Source organism: Alexandromys fortis, unplaced genomic scaffold (genome assembly GCF_014885135.2).
Source record: "Alexandromys fortis isolate MF-2015 unplaced genomic scaffold, M_Fortis_MF-2015_v1.1 scaffold_60, whole genome shotgun sequence".
Taxonomy (NCBI): Eukaryota; Metazoa; Chordata; class Mammalia; order Rodentia; family Cricetidae; genus Alexandromys; species Alexandromys fortis.
The window spans coordinates 7757479-7780642 of record NW_026067946.1 but is presented as its reverse complement, the minus strand read 5'-3'; the positions used below and the strand labels follow the sequence as shown (position 1 = coordinate 7780642).

Here is a 23164-nt window from a genome sequence, read left to right as displayed (position 1 = left end):
AAATTACGTAGGGTCAAGAACTAGTAGATAAGGCTGATTGTTGTCCTCTTTATGTGATTATTCTATATGTCTTACAAAAGCATATGATAGAAAGTTGAATGATAACCTAGTCTGAAATTTTGGTTCTTATGACTTAAAGACTTAGAATTATATCCATGGGCTTTATTATAGAGTCAAATGCTATTAGTCACTCAGTTTGGCTCCCTTAAGAGCTGTTTTTCAGTGCCCTTTTGATTTCAGATTCCATAAAATTCTGCACAGGGAACTTTTTCAAAAAATTCACCAACCAGGTGATTCTCCTTTAAGATGCCCACACCTACATTTTCAGATCTGTCTTAGCTTCTTCCTAAATGCCTTGCTTTCTCTTAACCCTAGTGCTTAGATGCTGTGTTAAAGACTCTTAATAAACTCTTAACTCTGCTTTTTAAAAAAAGGTAACAAGCCAAACATACTTTTGCTAAGAGCATAGCATTATTACTTAAGTTCACAACACTAAACCATTTTCAGGAAAATCTTGATATTGCTTAGATCATAAAACAACTAGACAGCATTCTGGGATCTCTTCTAAAAGGTTCTAAGTAGAATGTTGCCACTTAATAGTATGTGACATGAACTCTGAGAATGATGTAGATTAATTTCTACAAAGAGGACATTTAGAATTGCTTTATGCTCATGGGTTAATTTATGTTTGTTCCTATTTCAAATGGTCTCATTCATATATATATAAATATGTATATATATATGTAATATAAAAATAAGTATATACATAAATCAAATTTTGAAAATTAATTACTTTCATTGGCGAATATGTTAAAGAACACTAAAACAGTTGTACTCAGGAAGCTAGAGTACCATGATTAGGCTTTTGATCATTTGGCTAACATGCGGCGTAACAGCACATTATGAAACACAACAAAACTGTCATTTTTGTAATGGCAACACTGACATAACTTACTGCTTTGCTATGATTAATATCCTCCAGGATGATTTGCTCGACACATTAGAGTGATGGGAGAGTTGGCCATGTCTACGGCAATCACCCTGGCAGTGCTGACTTCCACACACACCATTTCCTTCGTTATGTCCAGAGTCATCTGCACCGAGTTCTACATGCCACGGTGTGATGCTTCTAGACCATCTGATAGCAACTTTAGGTGAGTTTATAAGAATCTTGTCACCTCTGGTCAGACAACTAACTGATGAGCCCTTTCCCAGCCCCCTTCTCACTGACTCTTTCTGCTCCACCCCGAGAATTTATATGAAAAGATGCCAAACTCCAACTCTGTTGAAAGTCACAGAGCGGCCTTCAAAGCCACGCTAATAATGCAGAGTGGGTCATAGGGCGTCTTTATCCATAAGCAGACAGAGATTTAAAGACGTTACTTACTGTGACAGTCTCCTAGGCCATCTGTATTGCCACGCTCTATGTCCTGTTCGAAAGTCAGCCTTTTTTTAAAAAATTGGGAGAACAAGGAAAAAGAAAAAAAAAAATAAACAATGCCATCAGCCGTCACTCAGAAATGAATCTTCAGTTTCATTAAAAAAAAAAAAAAGTGACCTGTTTGCTAAGTTGAGTGGCTGGTGTGAAAGAAAAAGAAGTTCTCTGCAGCTTATTAAATGAGTTTGATGTGAAACTTGAAAGAGAAGCTACGGCAGCAGAGAGTTCAACCCTTGTGCAGGAAGTCAATTAGTTGTGGGTTCTTATCCTCCCTCACTCGTGTTCCTTAAGCACTACTTAGACATCCGATAAGTTTCCACGCTAAAGTTCACGCATATAAACAATATGTGCAGTATAGATGGAAGGGTCTGGTCCTTTCCGTGACCTGTTTTATTCTTCTCTGTGCTTTCTTTCCCAAGTCCCTTTCCCTATTCCTTTGCCCACAGAAGACATCTAACCAGTGTTTACAGGCACGCCTGGCCAGTGAGCACGTGAGAGGGCGGTCCCTGGCCAAGAGCTTGCGTTCTCCCTGTTCTTTCCGATCCTCAGTGCTCCTTTCTTTCCCCTCCATTCCTGGTCTTCACCATTCAGTTTGAAATTTAAAACAAGCACACTAGATTTGTCCACAGAAAGCGTGTCTTTCGGGAGAACTTTGCGCTTCTGTTTCTAAAATGTAATTGAAAATTCTGATCTGTGGCTGCCTCACAGTGTATCATGAACCCCGTAAGGAAACTGCTTTGAACGTCGCACCTTGATCTAATAATCCGGATTTAGCCTCTAATGTCTTTGGCTATAATGGAAATTAAATTCATCCTCTACGGATAGGGATTTCATCTCATAATGAAAACCAGTATCCACCCAGTCCCCAAACCCCCTCTCTCAGCAGAGCCCCACATGTGTTGAGCAAGGCCTGTGGCACCGGAAACCGAAACATGGATGCAGACTTGAAAGGAAGTCTCTGGGAGTTCTGATAGTTGCTTTAAAAACAGTTCATAGAAATCATGTTACCTCTGGTCAGTTGCTGAATACAGGACAACTAACTGATGAGCCCCTTCCCACTCCCCTCACTGATTCTTTCTGCTCTGCCCCAGAAATTTCATGAAAAGATGCCAAACTCCAACTCTGTCAAAAGTCACAGAGCGGCCTTCAAAGCCATGCTAATAACGCATGGGGGGGGGGGGAGGTCATCTGCGGCCCCTGGGTTTCCAGGTCGTCTTTTACCATGATCATTAGCTTTGTTCAAGAGAATATTTTTTAAATTATATGCACGGTAGTCACCAAATTGGCTCTGCTACTTGTTCAGCTGTTTTAAAAGCGGAAAGAATGCTCCCAGCTTAGGGAGCTGGGTCTGGGGAGGCTCTTTGGCTGCAGGGGAGTGTAGACTGCCCTGGATACTTCACTCGCATTGTCCACAACTTCTCTGGGACATGTTTTGAATAGTTTTTCCAAATGTTGTTTTAGATTTCACATCCAATAAAGTTAAAAAAAATCACAGGCAGAGCAGAGGAGTTTGATCTAGGGGACCAATTGGGGAATTGCCAAACATGGATTGTGTGTGTAATGAGCAATGAGGTCAAGGTTTGTTCGGCCTAGGAGATAGCTTTATTGGATGTGAGCACCATGCTTGAAGCATGATCACGTGAGTTAACGTATGCTCCGCTGTTTCTTCTCAGCCTCGTCTGGTCACTTAGCAGACTCAGTTTGCCGTGGCTGGGCAAACCATCCACTAATCTCTTGGTACCCCGCGGCTCCTTTCTCTGCTGTCCTCAAACCAGGATGCTCAAGGTGTGCATCTTCATTTTCCACTCTCTAGGGAATACTTTTGAAGCCCACTGTGTTCCCTTTCTGTGTTCTTAACCAGTCTAGTCCGGGGGGATTATCCCATGGGCACTGTGAGTCTCTGAACTGAGTTGGGGATGGAGAAGGCGCCTGTCAGTTCTGTGGCTGAAATTCTCATACTCAAGAGTTGCTGACAGTTTGAGGGAACACAGCCAAGCCGACATCTAGCATGAAGAGGGATCAAGGCACTTTGCCTCCCCACACCTCAGGCTCCTTACCTGCTGAGGGGTGACAGATGGGCACAGGAACCGCTTTCCTTCACCCACCCACAATATGGGTCTCTGGAGGCGATACAGGTTCTGCGGGGGTGGGAAAAAGATGACTGTCAGCTACCCAAGATTGCTTTCTAACTACTGTGGACTGTCTAGTTGTCAATGAGGTGAAACACGTACTTTTTACATTTGCCATGGCGCTCGCAGCGGCCGAGAGGCACCTTTATCACGCAGGTAGAGAATGCCACATACAGGGAGCCGCTTGCTCTGTCCAGCTCCATGCCCATAATCCTTTTGTCCTCTACACCATCATAGCTGCACCTGGTTTTGTGAGGTAGGAGGAGACCATTAGTAGACTCTCCGGAACGATTTCCTTTCTCCTGCACTACCCTTGTATGCCATTTTGGGGCTGACATGCTGACCTCATAATTGAAGATACCTTATGTGGATGTCCTACATGGGTGGCTATAGGATCATAACATTAATGGCAAGGAAAAAGTAATGCTCAGTTATTTTCTGGAGTTGATGTGAAAAGTAACTGGAAACTCCATAAGCCAACTTGTCTGCCATGGTTTTCCATGGACAGAAAGGGCTACAGTAGCATGACCAATAATCACCAAGCAAGGACCCAAAGTTTGACTCACTTTTCCGGGTTGTAAACATTCATCTCCTCCAGGAAAACGCTGCCATTTAAGAAACCACTGCTTCCTATCCTGGCCAAGAACTTCAAGATGATTCCCTTTTCTGATCCCAGGAAAACCACAGTGTGATTCTGATACGGCCCAGCGGCATTGTCTACTGCAATTTTGGTCAGGCGGTACCTAAAATAACAGAATCACATTTGGGGGAGGGGGAAAAAAAAGACTTTTTTGTTAGTCTGTCATTAAAGGTCCCCTTTCCACTTCAAACAACTGCGACCCAGCTTTCTAGTAACAACAATGCCATGAAAAATATATGCAAGTAAGTAATGCTCTCCAGCCGTCCTGGCCCTTTGTTTTCATATGTAGCACATTCGGGTAGCTCCAACAGGGAGAAGGTTATGTGTGTGAGGAGGCCAAATTCCATAGTAAATAAATAGCCATAACCATATGCAAGCACTCAGCACCGATCCCTTCCACAGGCAATAAGGAAAGACTGACGGCGCCAATGGAGGGGACAGGCATAAGAAGTGACTGTGCTTAGCATTCTTTGCCACATCGAGAAGGAACGCAGTGGATCCCATTCTCCGTGCTTTTCCGAGGAGGCACAAGGTGTTTGTTAACGAGAGGCAAGATTAGAGAATGTTCTGATTGTACACAGAGGAAGGAAGAGGGCCCTGAAGGTGAAGGACTCTGAACAGCATGAACATCAGGAGCTGCAAGCCAAACCACGGTTGGTAAGGGAGCGGAGAAAGACAAGCGCAGAATGAAGTTCTAGCGGGTATCTATCATCTTTCTAGAAAATTCTTTGGTCATTTCCCCTTTCACAGATACTTATTTGTCCTAAGTACCGAGACAGGAACAAGGAAACACCAGTCTTCCCATGAGAAGTAGGCCGTGGCTGCTAGGTTACGCTCAAGTAATTTTATAATTCAATAAAAGTCAGGGGATTCGAAACGGGGTGAGCTCACTATTTTGTGACATCGACGGCCACAATTTAGAAAAGCCTGCTGTAGTATTTGAAAATAAGCTCCCCTCACAAAGGATATTGGATGCCATCAGAGCTCTCCAATCAGCTACTGCTGCTCTCTTGGCATGCCTTCAGGTAACAAATACGAAGGTATAAGTCCCTCATGCTGTCATGCCATTACATACGCGGTGTCCCTTCATGCCACAACCCAATCGTGTGGAACCAAGCAGGTAACCGCTTCTTCTCCCGGGTCCTCCCTCTCACCATGCCTCTGCACGGCACAGATTGGATTAACAAGCTAATCTGGAAGGGAGTATTTTTCTTTCTTCTAATTGCTGGCACACGGAGAACCGGCATGAAAATACTGGCACTCTTCTCACTGGGAATGCAGCGATGGGGATTCGGTGGCATCTACCCAGCCCGTCAACATTTCCTAGCTGAATCAGTGCCCAGGATAGCAAAAGATGTTTGTGGCATTTCAAAGCATGATCCACTGACAGAATCCACGAACACAAGATGAAGTCAAGGAAATCCATTGAGGACGCGGTTGGCTTGATACCCACCTGACCATCGTCCTCAGGAACCACGGTCGGTTGATGATGGACGGTACTGCCTCATCCATGAGTGGGTGTGTCTTAATGAAGTTCAGGGTGTCGTCAGGAAGCTCATTGGAGGTTGCATATCTTTCTAAAGACGACGAGCCAGCACAACAACCTGGCCTAAAATGAGACAAAGGGTGAGGTTGGGGGGGGGGGGGAGTTATTTCATGCCTTCTGGCAAATTCTTTGAATGACTGGCTTCTCGAAGCGTCTGGCATGGAGGAGACTGTGCCGCAGGCGGCGAAGAGGAAGATGAAGAATGCAGAAGGGCACCAAGAACAATATGCTGAGATTTCCACTGGACCGCCTCCTCATTCTGTGAAGAAGCCTTAGCTGGGACAGCTCAGTTTCATCTCCAGGCAGCTTGGCTTCCTTCCAGATGTGCAAACAAACCCCAATGAACAGAGGTAGAGCTGGAACTGAGTGAGTGAGTGGGGGGGGGGGGGGGCGTACATCCCAGGGTTGCTTTATGCTAGCTGTCAACTTGATACAAACCTAGACACACCTCGAAGAAAGACCCTCACCTGAGAGACTGTCTCTAATCACTCTGACCTGTGGGCTTCTCTGTGAGGCGTTTTCTTAATTGGTAATTCATGTAGGAGGATTCTACTTCCCATTGGGGATGGTACCACCTCTAGGCAAGTGAGCCCAGGCTGTGTCAGAAAGGTGGTAGAGGAAACTAGAGGAGGCAAGCCAGTAAGCCATGTGCCTTACGGTTTCTGTGTCAACTTCCGGCCTTGGCTTCCTGCCTTGGCTTCCTGCCTTGGCTTCCCTTGATGATAGACAAGAATAAACTCTCCCTAAGTTGTTTTTGGTCATGGTGTCTATCATAGCAACAGAAAGCCAACTAGGAAACCTTGCTGGAGGTTCTAGATGTAGTGGTTTTCAACCTTCCTAATGCTGAGATCCTTTAATACAGCTCCTTATGCATGGTGTGGTGACCCCAACCATAAAATTATTCATTTTATTTATTTATTTATGTGTTTGTTTGTTTGTTTTCAAGACAGGGTATCTCTACAAGCTTTGGAGCCTGTTCTGAAACTAGCTCTTGTGGACCAGGCTGACCTTAAACTCACAGAGATCCACCTGCCTCTGCCTCTCGAGTGCTGGGCATGTGCCACCACTGCCCGACTCCATAAAATTTTTTATGGCTACTGCATAACTGTAATTTTGTTACCCATATAAATCATAAATGTCTTATATGCAACCCCCAAAGGGGTCACAACCCACAGGTTGAGAGCCACTATTCTAGAGGCATGTATTCTACAAAGGAGGGGACTAGGCTAATGCTTTCACAAGCATAAAAAAGAGATTTCTACAGAGGTACACAACAGCAATACTCAGTGTTACAACCTCTTGGAGTCTATTAGTTCACGTGTCGTTCTTGTCTTTGTTTGTTGTGAGATTTGGGCAGGTCTGAGAAGCCAGTTACACCAAAGATCTTTCCTGAAAGACCAGTTCCTTGCAACTGAGCAGATCGCGCAGGTGAACTTTTGAAAGAAATTTTATCATTTGGTGAGGTACATGGAAATCTTAGCAAAGTCAAATCAGAGCATACTAAGTCTGGTGCAGGAGAAGAAACCATGCCCCACGATACAACCTTTTCCCATACCATGGGGCTACAGCCAGCCGGCCCTCCACAGGCAGCCTGCTCTTCACAAAAGGGATGAGACAAGATAGGGAAGCATGTGGGTACACACAGTGACATGGGAGAAAAATCCCTTAACCCATGTTCTGGTGATGCCTGCATGACGCCATATTCACACACCAAGACCTCTCCCTCTCTCTCTCTCTCTTTCTCCCCCCCCCCCCCTTAGAAACCAATCCCTCAACTTTAACTCCCTTTCTTGATCATTCAGAAGGTACTGATGTGGGCAATCTATCTAGTCCCTAATGTGTACTTTCACAATGAGTCTTCCTTGACCAGAGAAGGAACATGGCAGACAACTCAGCTGACAGAAAGGGATGGCCCCTTGGGCTTCTTTGGTTCCTTATATCTAAATTGATTCAATTAAATGCACTTGTAGGTATCTTGGTAGGATAGTAGACCAAGGGAGAGCATTAGAACAACAACAACAACAACAACACAAAAGCCAGGAAGACATTGGGCTTTCTTCCAGCGCCACATAACCTCAATATAGAGATTTCCCCGTAACTTAGGCCACAAGGGGAAAGGTGTGGAGTATAAGTCACACGGAGCTGGAAAACATAGGGTCAGGATGGGAAAATATTCTTCTAGAGTTAACTATTTAATGGGAGCAAATGAAGAGATTTTATAGAACTATGAAATTTTTGCAGTGTCTCTGGGGGCTTCTATGTGAGCGAGTCTAGGTCACAGCTTGGAAAAGGCTAGCACTATATTGTATGTGGACGTAGAAAAGCAATGCACCGTACCAACTAAACAATTCTTACACTTGTCCTGGCACCCTAGACTTGACTCTGATCCCACTTGTTCCCCTAAATCAAAAAAGTATCATTTATATTTTACATTTGATTGGGATTAAAGAGTTCTTATACAATGAGAGGGAGGCACAGCAGAGGTATCTCTCTAGTTATATGAACTTGCACAATACAGTTTACTCTCTGGTCCTTAAATTTTCCACCTATAGACCAACGGGACCAGCTCTAGCTGATAGTTCCTACCACCTATTATATTGGGCAAACCACATTTACAAAGGTTAAGCAGAAGACTAAAGGCATGGTTTGTGGGTACTAAAGATTACTCTGGGTTCTGGTAAGGATTGTGAATGCAAATATCACACCATGAGAGTCTTCCTGTTGTTTTGGGGTCTCTATCTGCCTGGCTTGGGATGCAAGGCTCCAGTGTGTAGTCTTCAGGATGCTCACTATCAGAGAAGCCAGTTTCACCATTTCAGGGTTTAAAGATAGCTGACTAAATAAATATTTGCACATACCTGGGTTTAGGGACGCGCTCGTCTGGAACTGGTGTCCAAGTAGAATCAGGAGACTTCTGTTCCTTGAACCTCCCAGTAAAAACATTGGCAATGTCGAGCATGTCATAGGCACAGACTGCAGACCCGGGGATGCTACAAATGACATTTCACACCAGGTGTTAATCACATAACTGCTATTCATCCCCTTAGAAAACATACTCTGAAGAAACTCTTATTGCAGGCAGGTAGGATTTAAAGTCCATATCCTGAGCATTATAAATGAAGGGATCATAAGTGTAAAGAGACCAATCAAATTTGCATCAACAGTCTTAAAGAACAGACTCGCTAGTGCAGTAAACTCAAGGGGAAAAGCCCATCATTTCTTCATTGCCTCTTGAGCCCCTTTGTGTGTGGGGGGTGGGGGGGAGAATTACGAGCTTATTATAGAAATTCTGTGAACCCCACAGAGAACAGGGTCCTGCCTTTAGTAGCTAGGCCACAGTTTAGGATGGAGATAAAAAAAAAAAAAACAATCAATTAATTCAGAGCAAGCCAGTCAGGACAAGGTTTCATAGCATAAGATGCCTCCACGGGGTTTTGATGGGTGGACCCTGGTCAGGCTGGAGGACTTTACAGAGAAAGAAAGGCACATTCCAGAACCAGACCTCAGGTCTGGCAAGCCTGTGGTACAGACTGTGTGACAAAAAATGGGAGGAAACAGGCTGAGGAGGGAAGGGAGCCAGACCACGCTGGGGCTGGTGTGCTAGACCAAGGTGCTTGCTTGCTCTTTTTCCCCAGCGTAGAGAGGGACCCCTCAAGGATTGGCAGCAATCTGTCATAAGCAAGGCTTCCTATGTGGAGGAGGAAGTGGAAAGGGATGGAACGAGAGTGAATAAAGACCACATGTAATTTAGGATGACAATGGTAAACACATTTGTAGACTGGCAAGTTAGGCTGTCTGATCTGACTGAACAAATAATATTTCTGACACCGCATAATCATTATAAGATAAATTTAGGACCACTTAAGAAAATAAATGAGTTTATAATACATGAGAACTCACTATGGTGTTATAATCACAAAGTAACCCAAACTTTTAATAAAACAAAACCCCAAACTAGAAATGTATTTTTAAATCCCACTAACCCCTGCATTTCCATGTACCAAGGTAGCATGTTTTCCAAAAAGCCTAGATAGATGGGATCTTACATGTGAATATTCAAACCCTGCAATATTTTATATCTTCCCTGTTCTCAAGTCTAAAAATCCTTATAGATGATTAAAGCTTGCCTAAATCTAATTGAATACTTCTTGCTGCGATATAAGCTCCCACTTTCATTTATCTCCAGTGAGAAACCCTTGGCACTTGCCCTCCGTGTAATTGAGGAGTATGAGTTCATCTTTCAGCTCGCTCCCTTCTGGGCTCTACCCAACACCTAGGCATGTCTTTCCCGATGCTATCTTCCAGTCTTATCATTTTTCATGCCTGTCATCTAGGCGCTCCTGAAGTTCATGAAAGTCCACGTAAAAAGTCTAATCCTACGTGTATGCTTAGAAGAGGATATTCCGTAAGGAAGCTCTAAAATCGGACCCAGACAGGAAAGCGTGGTGCATACATTTAGAGCTCATGGTCAGGGGTTACACCCAGAGTTATGTTTATTTCCCCCAACAGTGTTGGGACTCTGAAACCTTACTGGCTTTACGGAGATCTGGAGGCCAGCAAAAGATGGTCATTCTGCTAGTCCATCATTTCCATGCATAGTCACTGTGTTGGGATCAATTATTAATGTGCCATTTAATTAATTAATATTTCTGATGAACTAAACATAAAATAGAGATGAAGCGACAGTATTTTTAGGGATAGTGTTTAGTGGCTTATGAGTCCTCACTAAAACCTTCAGAGGCACTCGTGCTGGGGTTGGGATCTGGGCCATGAACTAACTGCTTAAACCATTGGAGGTTTACATCCTCAAGTGGGATGCTAACTTGAATCTTGGGTGGAGCCCTTGGCAGGTTCCCCTTGCTCCTAAATTTCTCATTGGTAGCAACTTCTCAATGTGCCATTTTAATAATGCCCACTCATTTCACACACACACGCACACACTCACACATTCCCAGTTCAGTCAGGGAAACACTACAAATGAAACAGGAATACTAGATGACCTGTAAGAGATCCGAGGAAGACACTGAATTCCAAACCTGTCCCTTCTATCACTGACTATGTGGATCCAGGCAGTGGAATGTTTTAAGCTTTTTCTTCATGTGTGAAAAGAGAACAATAAAATTTGGTTTACCGAAAGGAATCACATACAAAGTATTTAACGTCAGTCATACATATAAATAGAAGATATTGCCATAACTTACTTCCCTAAAAACCTTAATTTAATAATGCTCACAAATTCTAATTAGTTCATTGATGAAAACTCAAAGTAATGCTTTCTATGTACAAATAGTGACGGCTGCCTTTCCATCAGCTGCAAATCTTTTCCCCAGGGAAAAGGGAGCTGGGAAGAATATATTAGGTCAACACAGCCAGGGCATGGTTACCTGTTATAAGGTGTGGAAAAGGTTGCCAAGACAACGTCACGGCCATTAATGCGAATCACATCTGTAACCGCCTGGAGTATATTGAAATAAAAATGAGAGTCTCCAGGCACTGAGCAGTTCAGGCGAGCCTTCAGGAAAGACGTCCACTGCTTCTCCAGGACTCTCTGAGACCCTCCCATGTCATTCTTACAAACCTGGGCCACCCTAGGGAAGACAACCTGCAGAGAAAGGCACACAGAGGGGATGAAATGCAGTCCTTTCCTTCTGAAACGCAGAAGATCTTAGAAGACTTTGCCTTCGCCAAACAGAAATGGAACAAGAAGCTACTTAATTTAATAATGCATTCCTAAAATCAAAAACAAAAAAAAAAAAGAAGAAAAAAAGGAAAAACGTCAGCATAGAAACAGAATGTTTTAAAAGATAAGGCGATGGCATTTAATACGGAGCCATAAATCCTTCAGGGGAGGAGCTCCCAGCCACATAAACTCATTTCCATACAGACTGCTTAGCTTTTATTTCCTCAGACAAAAGCACACTTTGTATGCGCCATCTCTGCCATCCCTACTGCCTGCCTCTGGGGTCTGAAATCTCATACTTGGAGTGTGAGTCCTTCTAACCATGCAAGCCACCCTGGTATTTTATTTGCGCCCTCTAACTCAGTGACCTTGATCTGCTGTCTGGTAAAAAATAGCTGAAATAAACATCCTCTAACTGTAATCTTGCTTTCTACAATAAAACGAAGACTCAGTTTGCCTAGAGATACTGGGTATGGATTCTCTCTATGGAGTCGCTCAATTAAAAGGGGAAATTGTACCTGGGAGCTACATCTCAAAACACTTCGAATGAAACAACCAAACATCTGTTGGTTAAATCTTCAGTGGAGATATTCAAGAGGTTCCCTGTAATTTGTTACTGTTCTGAAAAAGTGGCTTGGGCTTCTAGATAGCTTAGTCTCTTGCTTCTGCCCATCCATAGTTGTGTTGTTACTGGGTTCACAATTTGCATCTCAAGGTCATTTAAAACGACAATGGTTGCAAAGACAAGTCTCTGAAAATGTCACAAACGGAGCCAGGGACGCCCTCCGCTCTTACCTTCCCCATGGTGTTGTACTCTACCGCAATTTCTCTGAAGAAGAAGTAGATATAGTCTCCATAATCCAGTGCTTGGACAAAGTAGGGCTCTGTGGACAAACGGGCACTTTAATTGGAGATATGTCACATAGTGTTAAGAGAATTTTAATCAAGTGTAGCCAAAGACGTGTTATTAATTGAAAGTGTAGGGCTATTAGACATGTGGTTAACACTAACCAATTCTAATGGCTTCACAAGTGCCGGCGCTAGTGATTTCAGAAAGCACTTGAGCCTACAAATTACATCTTTCCCAAGCTTTGCCACCGAGGGTGAAGAATAAGTATGCTTTGCAAATCTCTGGAGTTTTATTTTCCACGGTGGAACGTCCGTATTGCCTAGAGTAGTTGGTGCACACTGCTCCGTCACCCTGACTCACACAGGCCTGGGAATGGCTGATTTCCTGTTCCCCACCACTTCATCCCCCGTTCCCTTTCATGAATGCTCTGTTCAGCTCTTTTCATGAGGGACTCTGGAATGAGAGTTTGGGGCAGGGAAAGAAGATGAATGTTATGCATTCTATTGTCACGGCGCTGGTGGTTTTGCTAATACTCCAGAAGCTCACGGGAAGGGGAACAGGGAGGCAAATAAATCAGTGGAGGCAAAGGATGCAATTTACATGGTTTCGGCTGTCAGAAACCATTACCAAAATGAATCTACAGTCTGGTCCATCCAGACTCTAAATCTCTTACGAGGTCTGCTTCGCTCCTCCCTCTCTTCATTTAATTGCTCACCTTTCAACCACTTGGAATCATGTTTGACGGTCCTGAGGGTAGGGCTGTCTCCAAGGCTTCTGTAAATGACCGCATCAATGGCCAGGAAGTCAGTTACTGTGGCAGAGTAGAGTTTTCCCTCTGAGGAGAAAAGGGAAAGAGTCGAACAGGGTACCAAACAAGGCAGGGACGGATGACAGTGAAGATGTCCCCTAGACTGCTCTCCTACATCAGGCAAATGAGATGGGACAACTGGGAAAAATCCAAGAAAAAATGCTTGGCCCACGCTCACCATTTGAAATGGGGATCATGAGAAAGGAAACATTTTTCATTTTTAAAATTGCATGGCAATTTTTCCAAGCAACAGTGGCAGTGGCAGCTGCTCAGGGAACAGAGTAAATGAAATATGCTATTTGCTTCACTTGATTAGACGGACCTTGACTGAAATCTCAAGGCCAAGGACCCTTGGACGATACTACTGCCGTCAAGCCATGGCCAACTGGATTAGGAGGGAGCCGTGAGAAATAATAAGAGAGCGATTTTATCAACAAAGGCTTTAAATCCATTCAGAAATATGGATGACCTGAGTCCGAGCTGAGTTTGACTGAGTAAGGGGAAGAGGGAGATTCATAGGCTCCAGTGGCTGGCCAGATGCCTACTTCTGTCCTGAGAGTCACAGTCCCTCTTTTCCTTACTCATAAGAGTACAGGCTCACACTGTTGGGCCCAGCTTTTATTTTGAGTTCTGAGGATTCAGACTCAGGTCTTCATGCTAGGATGGCAAGCACTTTACCCATAGAGCTACCTCCTTAAGTGTCTTTGATCCATTTTTAATGAATTTTATGGTTCCATTAATTATATTCAAAGAAACTTATGTATGACATAGTGCACTTTAAGTTTTTCCATATGTAAAATCTGTGGCTGATAGTTAAGTAAAAAAATCTTGAATAAACATCTTTTTAGAAAAATTTTTTAAATGCATTTATTTTATGTGCATGAGTATTTTGTTAGCATGTAGGCATGTGCACCATGTGTGTGCCTGGTGACCAGGGATGTCAAAGAAAAGAATGCATAGGCTCTCAGGGAACTGGAGTTAAAGATGGTTGTAGACACCACAGGGGTGCTGGGAAGCAAACCCAGGTCCTCTGAAAAACAGTGAGTGCTCTTAACCTCTGAGCCATTTCCTGCTTGCGCCATATCCTGCCTCTGTTGGCAAAAATGGCATTTACTTCTAACAAGGCTCATCCACTAGCAAATACTTAGTTTTTATAAGATGTCAAACCAGTGAAAAATGATCCAATATCCCTCCTGCTTGGATAAGGAAACATGCCTTTTTCCTTGTAGCTGTTGGAAGCGAGGCAGCGTCACAAACAGTCAGTCCCCTTTCTAGTTCAGAAGTCTTCTCTTTAGATTCCATTTAACACTGAGTCTTCCCTGGCCTTGTTGCTGACAGTACAGGGATGCTTCTGCCTGTGCTGTGCTGGGACCTTCCTGTTTCTGCACTCTCACCCCATGGACCAACCCCAAATGGGAGACACTGAGAAGGAGCTGGGAATTAACTGCTTCATAACCAAAGCCCAAGAGTTCCCACGGCAGTTAGGCCAGGTTTGTGCTGTCATGATGGTGAGGACAGCTGATGGTGTGACTACATCCTAGAACAACGAATCCCTTTTACACCCAACACGTCTCTCTGCGCCCACTTCCATATATACAGCTGACAATGAATTCCTAAACAAACTTCCCAACTAAAACATGCTCATATACAAAAAAATCCTACGAAACTGGAAAACGCTGGCCTACTAGCTACTTCTCTACAGCCTGTTCAGCAGGAACAGGGGCTCCCATAGGTGATCAGTAACTCAGCACTATGGCCATTTGGTCAGAGGTATGCACATAGTCGAATCCAATCATTGGCATTTGAGAAGGCTGCTGCTCTAGCGCTGTGAAGAAGCTTCCAGAAACGTCCTTTTACTTCTCCCTTTTTGTTCTATCTGTAGACAAGAAGATCTGCAGCCTTTGAGACTGGGAGAACAGCCATCCCACGAAGAAGGAAATGAAGAGCAGGGAAATGGCCATGAGAGACATGCCATAAATACTGTCAACCTGACATCCAGCATTAGATCCTCATTGGTGGTTCCACATAAGGTTTTCTATCACCTAAGCCCAAACTTCCCATTCACCCATGAGGTATTTGTGCCATCATCCTTTTGCGAAGGCACAAAAAGCCTGTGGGAGTAGGGCAGAGACCTCTTTTGAGAACCAAAACTACAGTTCCCAACCTAATTTCAAATGGAAGAGGCATTCTTAATTACAGTATTCACCAGAGATTCCGTACAACTGTGACTCCGCAGATCCTTCCAAACAGATTCTCCGCCACAGGCTGAAATATGCAAAGCCAAACCGAACGAGGAGAAATCAGGTCACCTACCTGCGAAGAGGGCGATGTTGGCATGTTTGGCATCATAAGGGCATCTGGCCATTCCGCTAAATTCATCCCCGAAAGTTTCCAAAGTATCAATCTAAACAAAAGAACGGCATTACCACCAGTTACTGACAACAGTAACAGAAACCGGTATTTAAAAGTAATTTATAGGCACCTTGCAAATGCATCCTTGTAAATACCCACTGAAGTAAATCTATTAGTTTCAGATAAGAAAAGGAGGCTTTGAGAGACGATTTACTTGATTAAGACTCTGTAATTAAGGTAGTGTGAAATTTGACTGTGTCTGATTGGCTCTTAACCCATTACAATAGGCAGATTTCCATACCCTTGTGGAATGGTCAATAAATAAGCATTTTAGACTAAGGCATTTCTAAGGTAATTGCCGGGAAAATCTACCTGCCCCAATTATCTCTTGAGTCGTGAACTCTAGAGAGAATGAACTGCATTTCTGGATTTGTTTTGCCTGATGAGTCCTTCCTTTGTGGATTAAATCCCAGTAGGAGACACTGGAATTTTTTCTCCAGTTGGTTAGCGGAACAGTGTGGCATCAGCAAAGATGAAAAACACGCTAGCTAGCAAAACTCAGATGGCCTCAGCACCTACGTCAGTCTAGTTTCAGAATGAGCTGCAGAGAAGCAGAGGGCCCAAAGGTGAGGGGCCTATGTAGGTCAAAGGCAGTGAGAGGAGGGGCTGCTACCTGCTGATGCCTGAGCCCAGCCTGGCTCTAGCTCCTTTACACTAAAGAATAGGAGGTTAGAGCCGAGGTGCTTGTGAGTTATATTTGGCTCTATTAGTATGGAGAGATAAAGGCCGAGACAGAGGCAAAGGCAAAATGAGGAGAAAGAGAAGAGAAGAAACTGAACACCGATTTTAAGTCTTATACAAAATCCTGGATTTCTTCTTTCTTTTGAACAGTAGAAGTCAATGCATGTCTTTCTTACTCATGTGGCTATTACTCAACTGTTACAGGTAACACACACACACACCAGGCCCACAGGCATTTGTGGATTGGCAAAGGCTCCCCAGTTGTCCGCCAAATGCCATTGATCTTTCCTCCAGAGCACACTACAGCACATTGCCCTGCCTCCCTGCACTCTGATGCAGCTGTGTGACCATGTTCTGGCCAAGGACATGTGAGGATAGCCACCTTGGTCCTTTCTGCTTCCCCTTGGCATATTTCGGACGACGGCAGCAGGACCCTCAGAGAGGGCAAAGGTAGCCTCGGGAAAGACTCAGATCTTCTCAACCCCTCCGTAGAATAGACACATCTCCCTGACCACACTTGGCTGTGAGGAAGGCACCGAGTACACCTGTCACATGACGTCTTCACCAATGTTAATCTGGCACCTGCTGTCTGCTCCCTCATTTCTTAGTAGGTAAGAGCTCAACCCCAAGTTCAAAATTAATCTCATTAACATTGTTATTGTTATTGTTATTGTCACAGCCATTTCTAGCCTCCTCTTAGCTTAAACATAGTTTGACTGCCGATTTGAGGACGAAGAGAAGATAAACCTAAAACAGAAAAGGTCACCTGCAGTGCACCAAGCTGCCCAAATCAAGGCACTTGAAGTCACTGTTCAAGCGTAGAAGCTGAGGATGTGACAGGCATTGTGCTATCCTGTCATTTGTACCTTCTGCTCTAATGTCTCCACCGGACATGACAGAACTTTCTTCTTTGAGGTGGCCCCTGTATTAAGTTATCCTGTGTTTGTGCACTGCACTTGTAAATCCCACAAAACAGCAGTGTTTAAAATGTAACCATTTGGGGGGGGGGGGTAAGAAAGTCAAATCAGAGGCATCCTTTAAAGCAATGTATTCTCCCTTGCCAGAACATTCCTCACAAGGCTCTTTTTCAGATACTTTATCCCAACAAGAGCTTTCCGTTGAACTGCATAGACTGTGTGGTCTGTGGGTCTGGCAGGTACTCAGCAATGAACACATCACACAACGGAAATGACTTATCTAAGCAGGGCCCGCTCTAACCCTAACATCAAGAGGGATGCGGGACCTTCTCCTAAATGAGTGGCTGTAGCTACAACGGAGTCAAAGCGGGAAGCTTATGAGTACTGTGCCTATTTGTGTCTTTGGGAAGGCCTAGAGGCTAAACAAATAAATAAATACCATAGTGAAATACCTCTGTCCATGACGTAAGAACTAATCCTTGCAGTCACAGAAATCTCCAAATGAAACCATAGCTCCTGGGAAATAAAATCCCCATAGAAGACAAGTAGTGATATAAAGACCCCGCTTAACTTTTATGGAAAATTCAGGTGGTCTACAGCTCCAAAGGAGGAAGGAGTAGAGCTTTGGAAAAAGTGCAAAGCCCCTAAGTTCTTCCCCACCTAATTCTGTTGGGGTCTAAAAATCTTTCTAACACATTCAACTTTATTTTAAAACAACAGCAGAAAACGTATAACTTAGGATGTGGTGAGGAGGTAAAGACCAAGTGGCTGCCGAGTTACTCTAATAACACCGCCACTTGCTTCTCTGCTAGGAAGAAACCAGAGCCTCATGGTGGAAAGGCAGTCAGTCAATGGTTTGCTTTGAGTCTTTGGTCTTGATCTGTTCATAAAAAGCACGGAAGAGAGCGGCTGTTGCCTCCCTCTAACACAGGGGTTCTCAACCTCCCTAATGCTGTGAGTCTTGAATAGTTTCTCATGTTGTGGTGACTCCCCCTCAACTATAAAATTATTTTCATTGCTACCTCATAACTGTAATCTTACTACTGTTATGAACTGCAATATAAATATTGTATTTTCTGAGGGTCTCAGGTCACCTCTGTGAAAGGGGTCGCGACCCACAGATTGAGGACCACTGCTGTAGCACAACACATCACACTGTGCCCCGAGTCTAAGAGAACAATGCAGTGCTGGGCACTGAGGCAGGATGAGGGTGAACACCATCCTTGTGTGTAGCTTCGGAGAGCACCGGACTGCTGGTCACGTCACCACGGGTGTGGCTGCACGTGAGAGGCGGACAGCATTGCTACAGGTGAGGGACTGTGGGTAAAGGAATACACACGGGTGGAATGAGCTAGAACACTCTTAGCTTAGTGTGTCACAGTGCCAGGAAAACCTGTAACTTCTCACCAAAGACAGCTTTCAGTTCCTTTGAAAGTGTTAGAAGTCTTAGTCTTAATGAGTCCTAAACAATGACAAATGGGGATGGAATCCCACGTGGTAAAGTTAAAGCTGAAATAGCAGCTGGAAGCTCTTACTAGAGTAAATACGGGCTAGATGGGCTATAGTCATTAAAAACAGATAGGTCCTATCTACTTTAATCCCGGCTCTTTCCTTTCAAAATAGACTTTTCTGTACGACTCTTTATCTTAGTGGTTGTATCTTGGGCAGTACCTCTTCTTGTTTCACCCCAATCTTGTTCACCCTGCTGAAACCAGTTTCCAAGCACAAGGCGGAAGATGAAATAAAGACCTTGTTTTCAACCTTTCTTGCCAAGAAGAGGCCTGAGTTGGGAGGTCTTTTCCGGGTGAGCCTGAGGGTTGACGCCAGCCCACCAAGGCTTCTCACATCCTCCGTGCCATGCCATTGAGGTATCGCTTTGTGAGGACAAAACCCAATCTATTTCTCCCCACACAGCTCCTGAAAGGAATCTTCCATCCGTTGTCTTGCTGGATGTGTCTACTTGTGCTATACGGGTATTTTCTGCTGTCCTGGTTGGGTTTTCTGTCAACTTGACAGAAACTAGAGCCATCTGAGGAGAGGGAACCTCCACTGAGAAAATGCCTCTGTAAGATTAACCTGTAGGAAAGACTATGGAGGCATTTTCTTGATTAATAATTAATATGGGAAGGGAGGGAGCTCATTGTGGGTGGTGCCACCCTTGGGCAGGGGGTGCTGGATTGAAAATGAAATCAGGCTGAGCAAGCCACGGGGAGCAAGTCAATAAGCAGCTTTCCTCCAGAGCCTTTGCTTCAGGTTCCACCACGAGGTTCCTGCCTTAAGTTCCTGTTTTCCTTCCCTCATTGGTGGACTATTACCTGGAATTGTAAGCCTAAATAAAACCTTTCCTCCCCAAGTTGCTTTTGGTCATGGCGTTCTATCACTTAATAGAAGCACTAAAACACCTGCATGGTACCACCCAGAAACCGTATTGCAGAACTCCCACCTCCCAGTGCCCTGTGAATCTTCTATTCCATCAGACTGGAGGCAGCCCCATTGCCCGCTCTTCAAGACAGTCCAGGAGGCCTTATTGACACCCAACTCTCTTTCCCTCCTTGTTGTGCGCCTCACCAATTACTAAGCCTCCCAGGGTTATTGTTTTTCTTGAATCTATTCTCTTTCCTTCTTTCCTGGGACAAGCTACCTTTTCAGTTTCTTGTCATTGTCCCTTGTCCAACACTTCAGAGCTAGATGAAGTTGCCCAAGCTCAGTAGGCTGTTTCTCGTGCCAAGTCTCTGTTTGCACTGCACTCAGTACCCAGAATGCCCTCAGCATTCAATTGGCTGACTTCCTACCACCCTTAAGACAAAGGGTAGAGACGACGTCCTTCATGATTTATCCCACCAGGTGCGGGCTTGGGAGGCACTATTCAGATTCTTAGTCATCATAAATGTGTTTCATGCCCTTGGCAGAGTCTCCATGTGGTGTTAACGCTCCAGCCAGGAGACCAGAAGGTGGGGACTTTTTAGAAGAGTCTCACCTGCCTGCTTCTTACATTTCCACCCCCTTTATCTCAGGTGACGGTAAAGACGACTGTGCTTTGCTTCCTCAACTAATCACGCCATTTGACCGAAGCGCCAACTTCGTGGACACACAGCATTTCTCCTGGGGCTTGGCCTTCCTAGCGGCCAACACTTTTCTGCCTTTACAGCCTCAGTGCTTGGCTACTATAGAAGACATCAACATATGTTTCCTGAGGAAAAAACTGTGGCACAAAGAAAAGCTAACAGAGGCAGAGCCAAGATGCGAGAGCTCTGGCTTTTCTGCTCTAGCAACTCAGGGGCTCCCAGTTTCCTCAACTGTAAACTACCCCCCCAACTTGATTTCCTGAGTCTTTGAGGCCAATCCTTTCCTTCTTTTTTTTTTTCTTTCCTTTTCCTCTTCTTGTATACAGGCCAAAGCAAGTAAGGCCATGGCCAAGTGAGCTGGTACAAATTGGAATTACATTCCTCTCTTGAAAAATCTTACAATGCAGGAGTCTATGGTTTCAAGCAGCATGCTTTGGCAATATCTTTTACAATAGGAATTTCTTACCAATTAAGTGAGCTTCGGTCCTCACAGAGGTAATGCAGGAATGAGAGGGACAAAGAGCAGAAGAGAGGAAATCCACATGCCACTATATGTGGTAAGTATGCAGTCTCCCAAACAAAAAAGAATAGAGACTTCTAGCTAGAAATCACCTTCACCTGAGAGGCTCTTTAAAGGTGTGTCAGTCAATGCTGAACAAACAGGAAACTTCGGAGCCTGCTCAGGAACACCAAGCTGGGTAAGTGAAGCGAACCCGTACGGCGTTGAGTTACCTCTGCGGTGGCTGCAGGTATGGTGACAGTACATTACGAAATCACCTCCTGGCAGTGTGCTTACCGTCAGACAGACAGATGACATTTACCTTGTAGTTTCTGCAGGAAGGGTTGAAGGCATTGGTTCCACAGACGAACAGGGTATCGTCATTCTTCTTGAGGAGAACTTTAATGAAATTGTGACATTCATCCTGAAACAAGAATCGAACCGGTCTGAACAGAATCCACACAGCACAAAAGCCCGTTCATCCCCCGCAGACCGTGATCCGACCACAGAAGGGTCGCTCACGCATGGAGAGGAGCGTGTGTAAGGATACAGAGCCAGACCGCCCCCCAGTCACATGGTCAAGTTGTTGCTGATGTCAACCAAGAGAGGACGTCCATGAGTGATTCAACAGTAAATACAAACGTCGTAGAGAATGGTAACATATGCTTCTTTCATTTCACAGAAGAAAGGGGGATTTAATGCAGTGACCCCTTATCGTAGTAATTTCAATGCCAGATGTTCTAGGGTTTCTTAAAGACACCTCTATGTTGTCCTTTGACCAAAGGCCCAGAAGCCTGTGAGTCCGTTGCGTTTCACAGGAGTGCTTCCACAGGCCGGAGGTGTGCCCTGGCCTGCAAGGTGGGTTCCTGGGACAGATCACTCAGGAGGCTCAGGAGACCAGCTCTGAGTCAGTAATCCCTACCGGGCCCGAGGAGGAGCCCTCGCTGCAGCCCCGGCAGCTGTTGTAATATTTCATCACATTAAGAGCAAACTATTTTTGCAAATTAAAGCTTTCAATAAGTTGATGGAAAAAGCAATTACGGGGGAAAAGGGAATACCAAGATGCATTCAAATCATAGTCTACGGCTGGAGATAACCGTCAAACACGTAACCCGAAGTGGCAGCCACAGGAGAAATGGAAATTGCCTACCTTATGTTTCCCCTTCATCCTGCACGTGTCTACATCAGCCTGTCTAGATTTCCATGTCAGTTTCTGCAGGGATCAAGAAAGAAATCAATTAGAGCCCAGAGGTTGTTGCATTTGATTTGAGAAGTAAAAGTTCCCTCGGGGCGACTAGAGACTGAACATATATTTATGGAAAGCTTTCTACACCCTTTCCACACATGATTCATTCACCAGACAACAAATATTAGAGGCGAAAACTTTTTTTGCTTAATTTTGACTTTTTATCTGTTCATTAAACGACAGGAGGGACCGCATTGGGAGATGAGGAGACAGGAGAAGCGCGGGGATTTCATAGAAAATACCCAAAGGAAACGTGCAAAGTTGTGCTCATTTGGGTAAAATATGTGTCACTGACATTTTTGTTCAGTTCATCAATCAGTGTTTGCAAAAAAAATGACCTTTCCCTGAAAATATGGAAATCATTTTCTTAAACATAAAGTGGACATTCACTGCGGGCAGACAGCAATTTAATTCAGGTTGTGCTCCTTCGTATAAATTCATGGGCTGAGTCTCCGACTTGTACGGCAGAGTTTTATTAACTAGAATATCTCCATGCGGAGCCATGAGAAAAGCTTGTGTTCGGCTTTAAGTATGTCTAGATGATGATTCCAGTCCAGAACCAGCCAAGTAATGTCCAAGCTGCACGGCGTAGATGCACTAACACTAGGACTGTTTTTAATATGTTTGGGGGACAGAGTTTTACTTATGAAAATTGATATTTTCTTGGATAGACGTGGCAATATTTTATTAAAGGATTTTACAAGTTACACAAAATCCCCAAATGTCTACCCACACACTGATGAACTATGTGTTTTGAAATGTGGAATAAAGTCTAAAGCAGGCTTTACGAAAGGTGTGCTGACATCGGCCCTACCGACCCAACCACTGCATTTAAGGTACGTAGTCCCTAAGTACCCCCGTTTTAGAAAGATGGGTTTAAAAACAACTTACTTTGCTACAATAAATTTCTTCTGTGTGGGATGCGTCTATGTCAACAGTATAAATATGGTCCCTGTAAAAGAGAAGTTAATACAAAGTCAAACACAAGAGTTAAACCAACACATTTTCTATGGAATAAATTTATTATGTTTGGAGCAGATAAGCCCATGACTATATTACAATAAAACCAAACAACAACAACAACAACAAAAAGCTATCAACCAGGTTGTGGTGGTGCACGCCTTTAATCCTAGCACTCAGGAGGCCGAGGCAGGCAGATCTCTGCATTCAGGGCCAGCCTGGTCTAGAGTGAGCTCCAAGACAGCCAGAGCTACACAGAGAAACACTGTCACAAAAGCAAGATATCCACATGC

The 23164-nt window shown here is 44.3% G+C and overlaps 1 protein-coding gene across 4 annotated transcripts in view; it reads right to left on the bottom strand.

The window, feature by feature from the left end:
* Positions 1 to 23164, bottom strand: part of Sema6a (semaphorin 6A) — a 124000-nt gene that overhangs the window by 31213 nt on the left and 69623 nt on the right. For all 4 annotated transcript variants that reach the window (XM_050149239.1, XM_050149241.1, XM_050149243.1 and 1 more), the window contains exons 4-16: positions 22803 to 22863; positions 21816 to 21878; positions 20988 to 21089; positions 15405 to 15495; positions 12999 to 13118; positions 12229 to 12317; positions 11138 to 11355; positions 8612 to 8743; positions 5661 to 5816; positions 4134 to 4310; positions 3670 to 3810; positions 3496 to 3576; positions 1388 to 1446 (exon numbers count right to left, since the gene is read on the bottom strand). In XM_050149239.1, the coding sequence (XP_050005196.1) occupies positions 1388 to 1446; positions 3496 to 3576; positions 3670 to 3810; positions 4134 to 4310; positions 5661 to 5816; positions 8612 to 8743; positions 11138 to 11355; positions 12229 to 12317; positions 12999 to 13118; positions 15405 to 15495; positions 20988 to 21089; positions 21816 to 21878; positions 22803 to 22863 (1490 nt within the window). The remainder of the gene's footprint in view (positions 1 to 1387; positions 1447 to 3495; positions 3577 to 3669; positions 3811 to 4133; positions 4311 to 5660; positions 5817 to 8611; positions 8744 to 11137; positions 11356 to 12228; positions 12318 to 12998; positions 13119 to 15404; positions 15496 to 20987; positions 21090 to 21815; positions 21879 to 22802; positions 22864 to 23164) is intronic.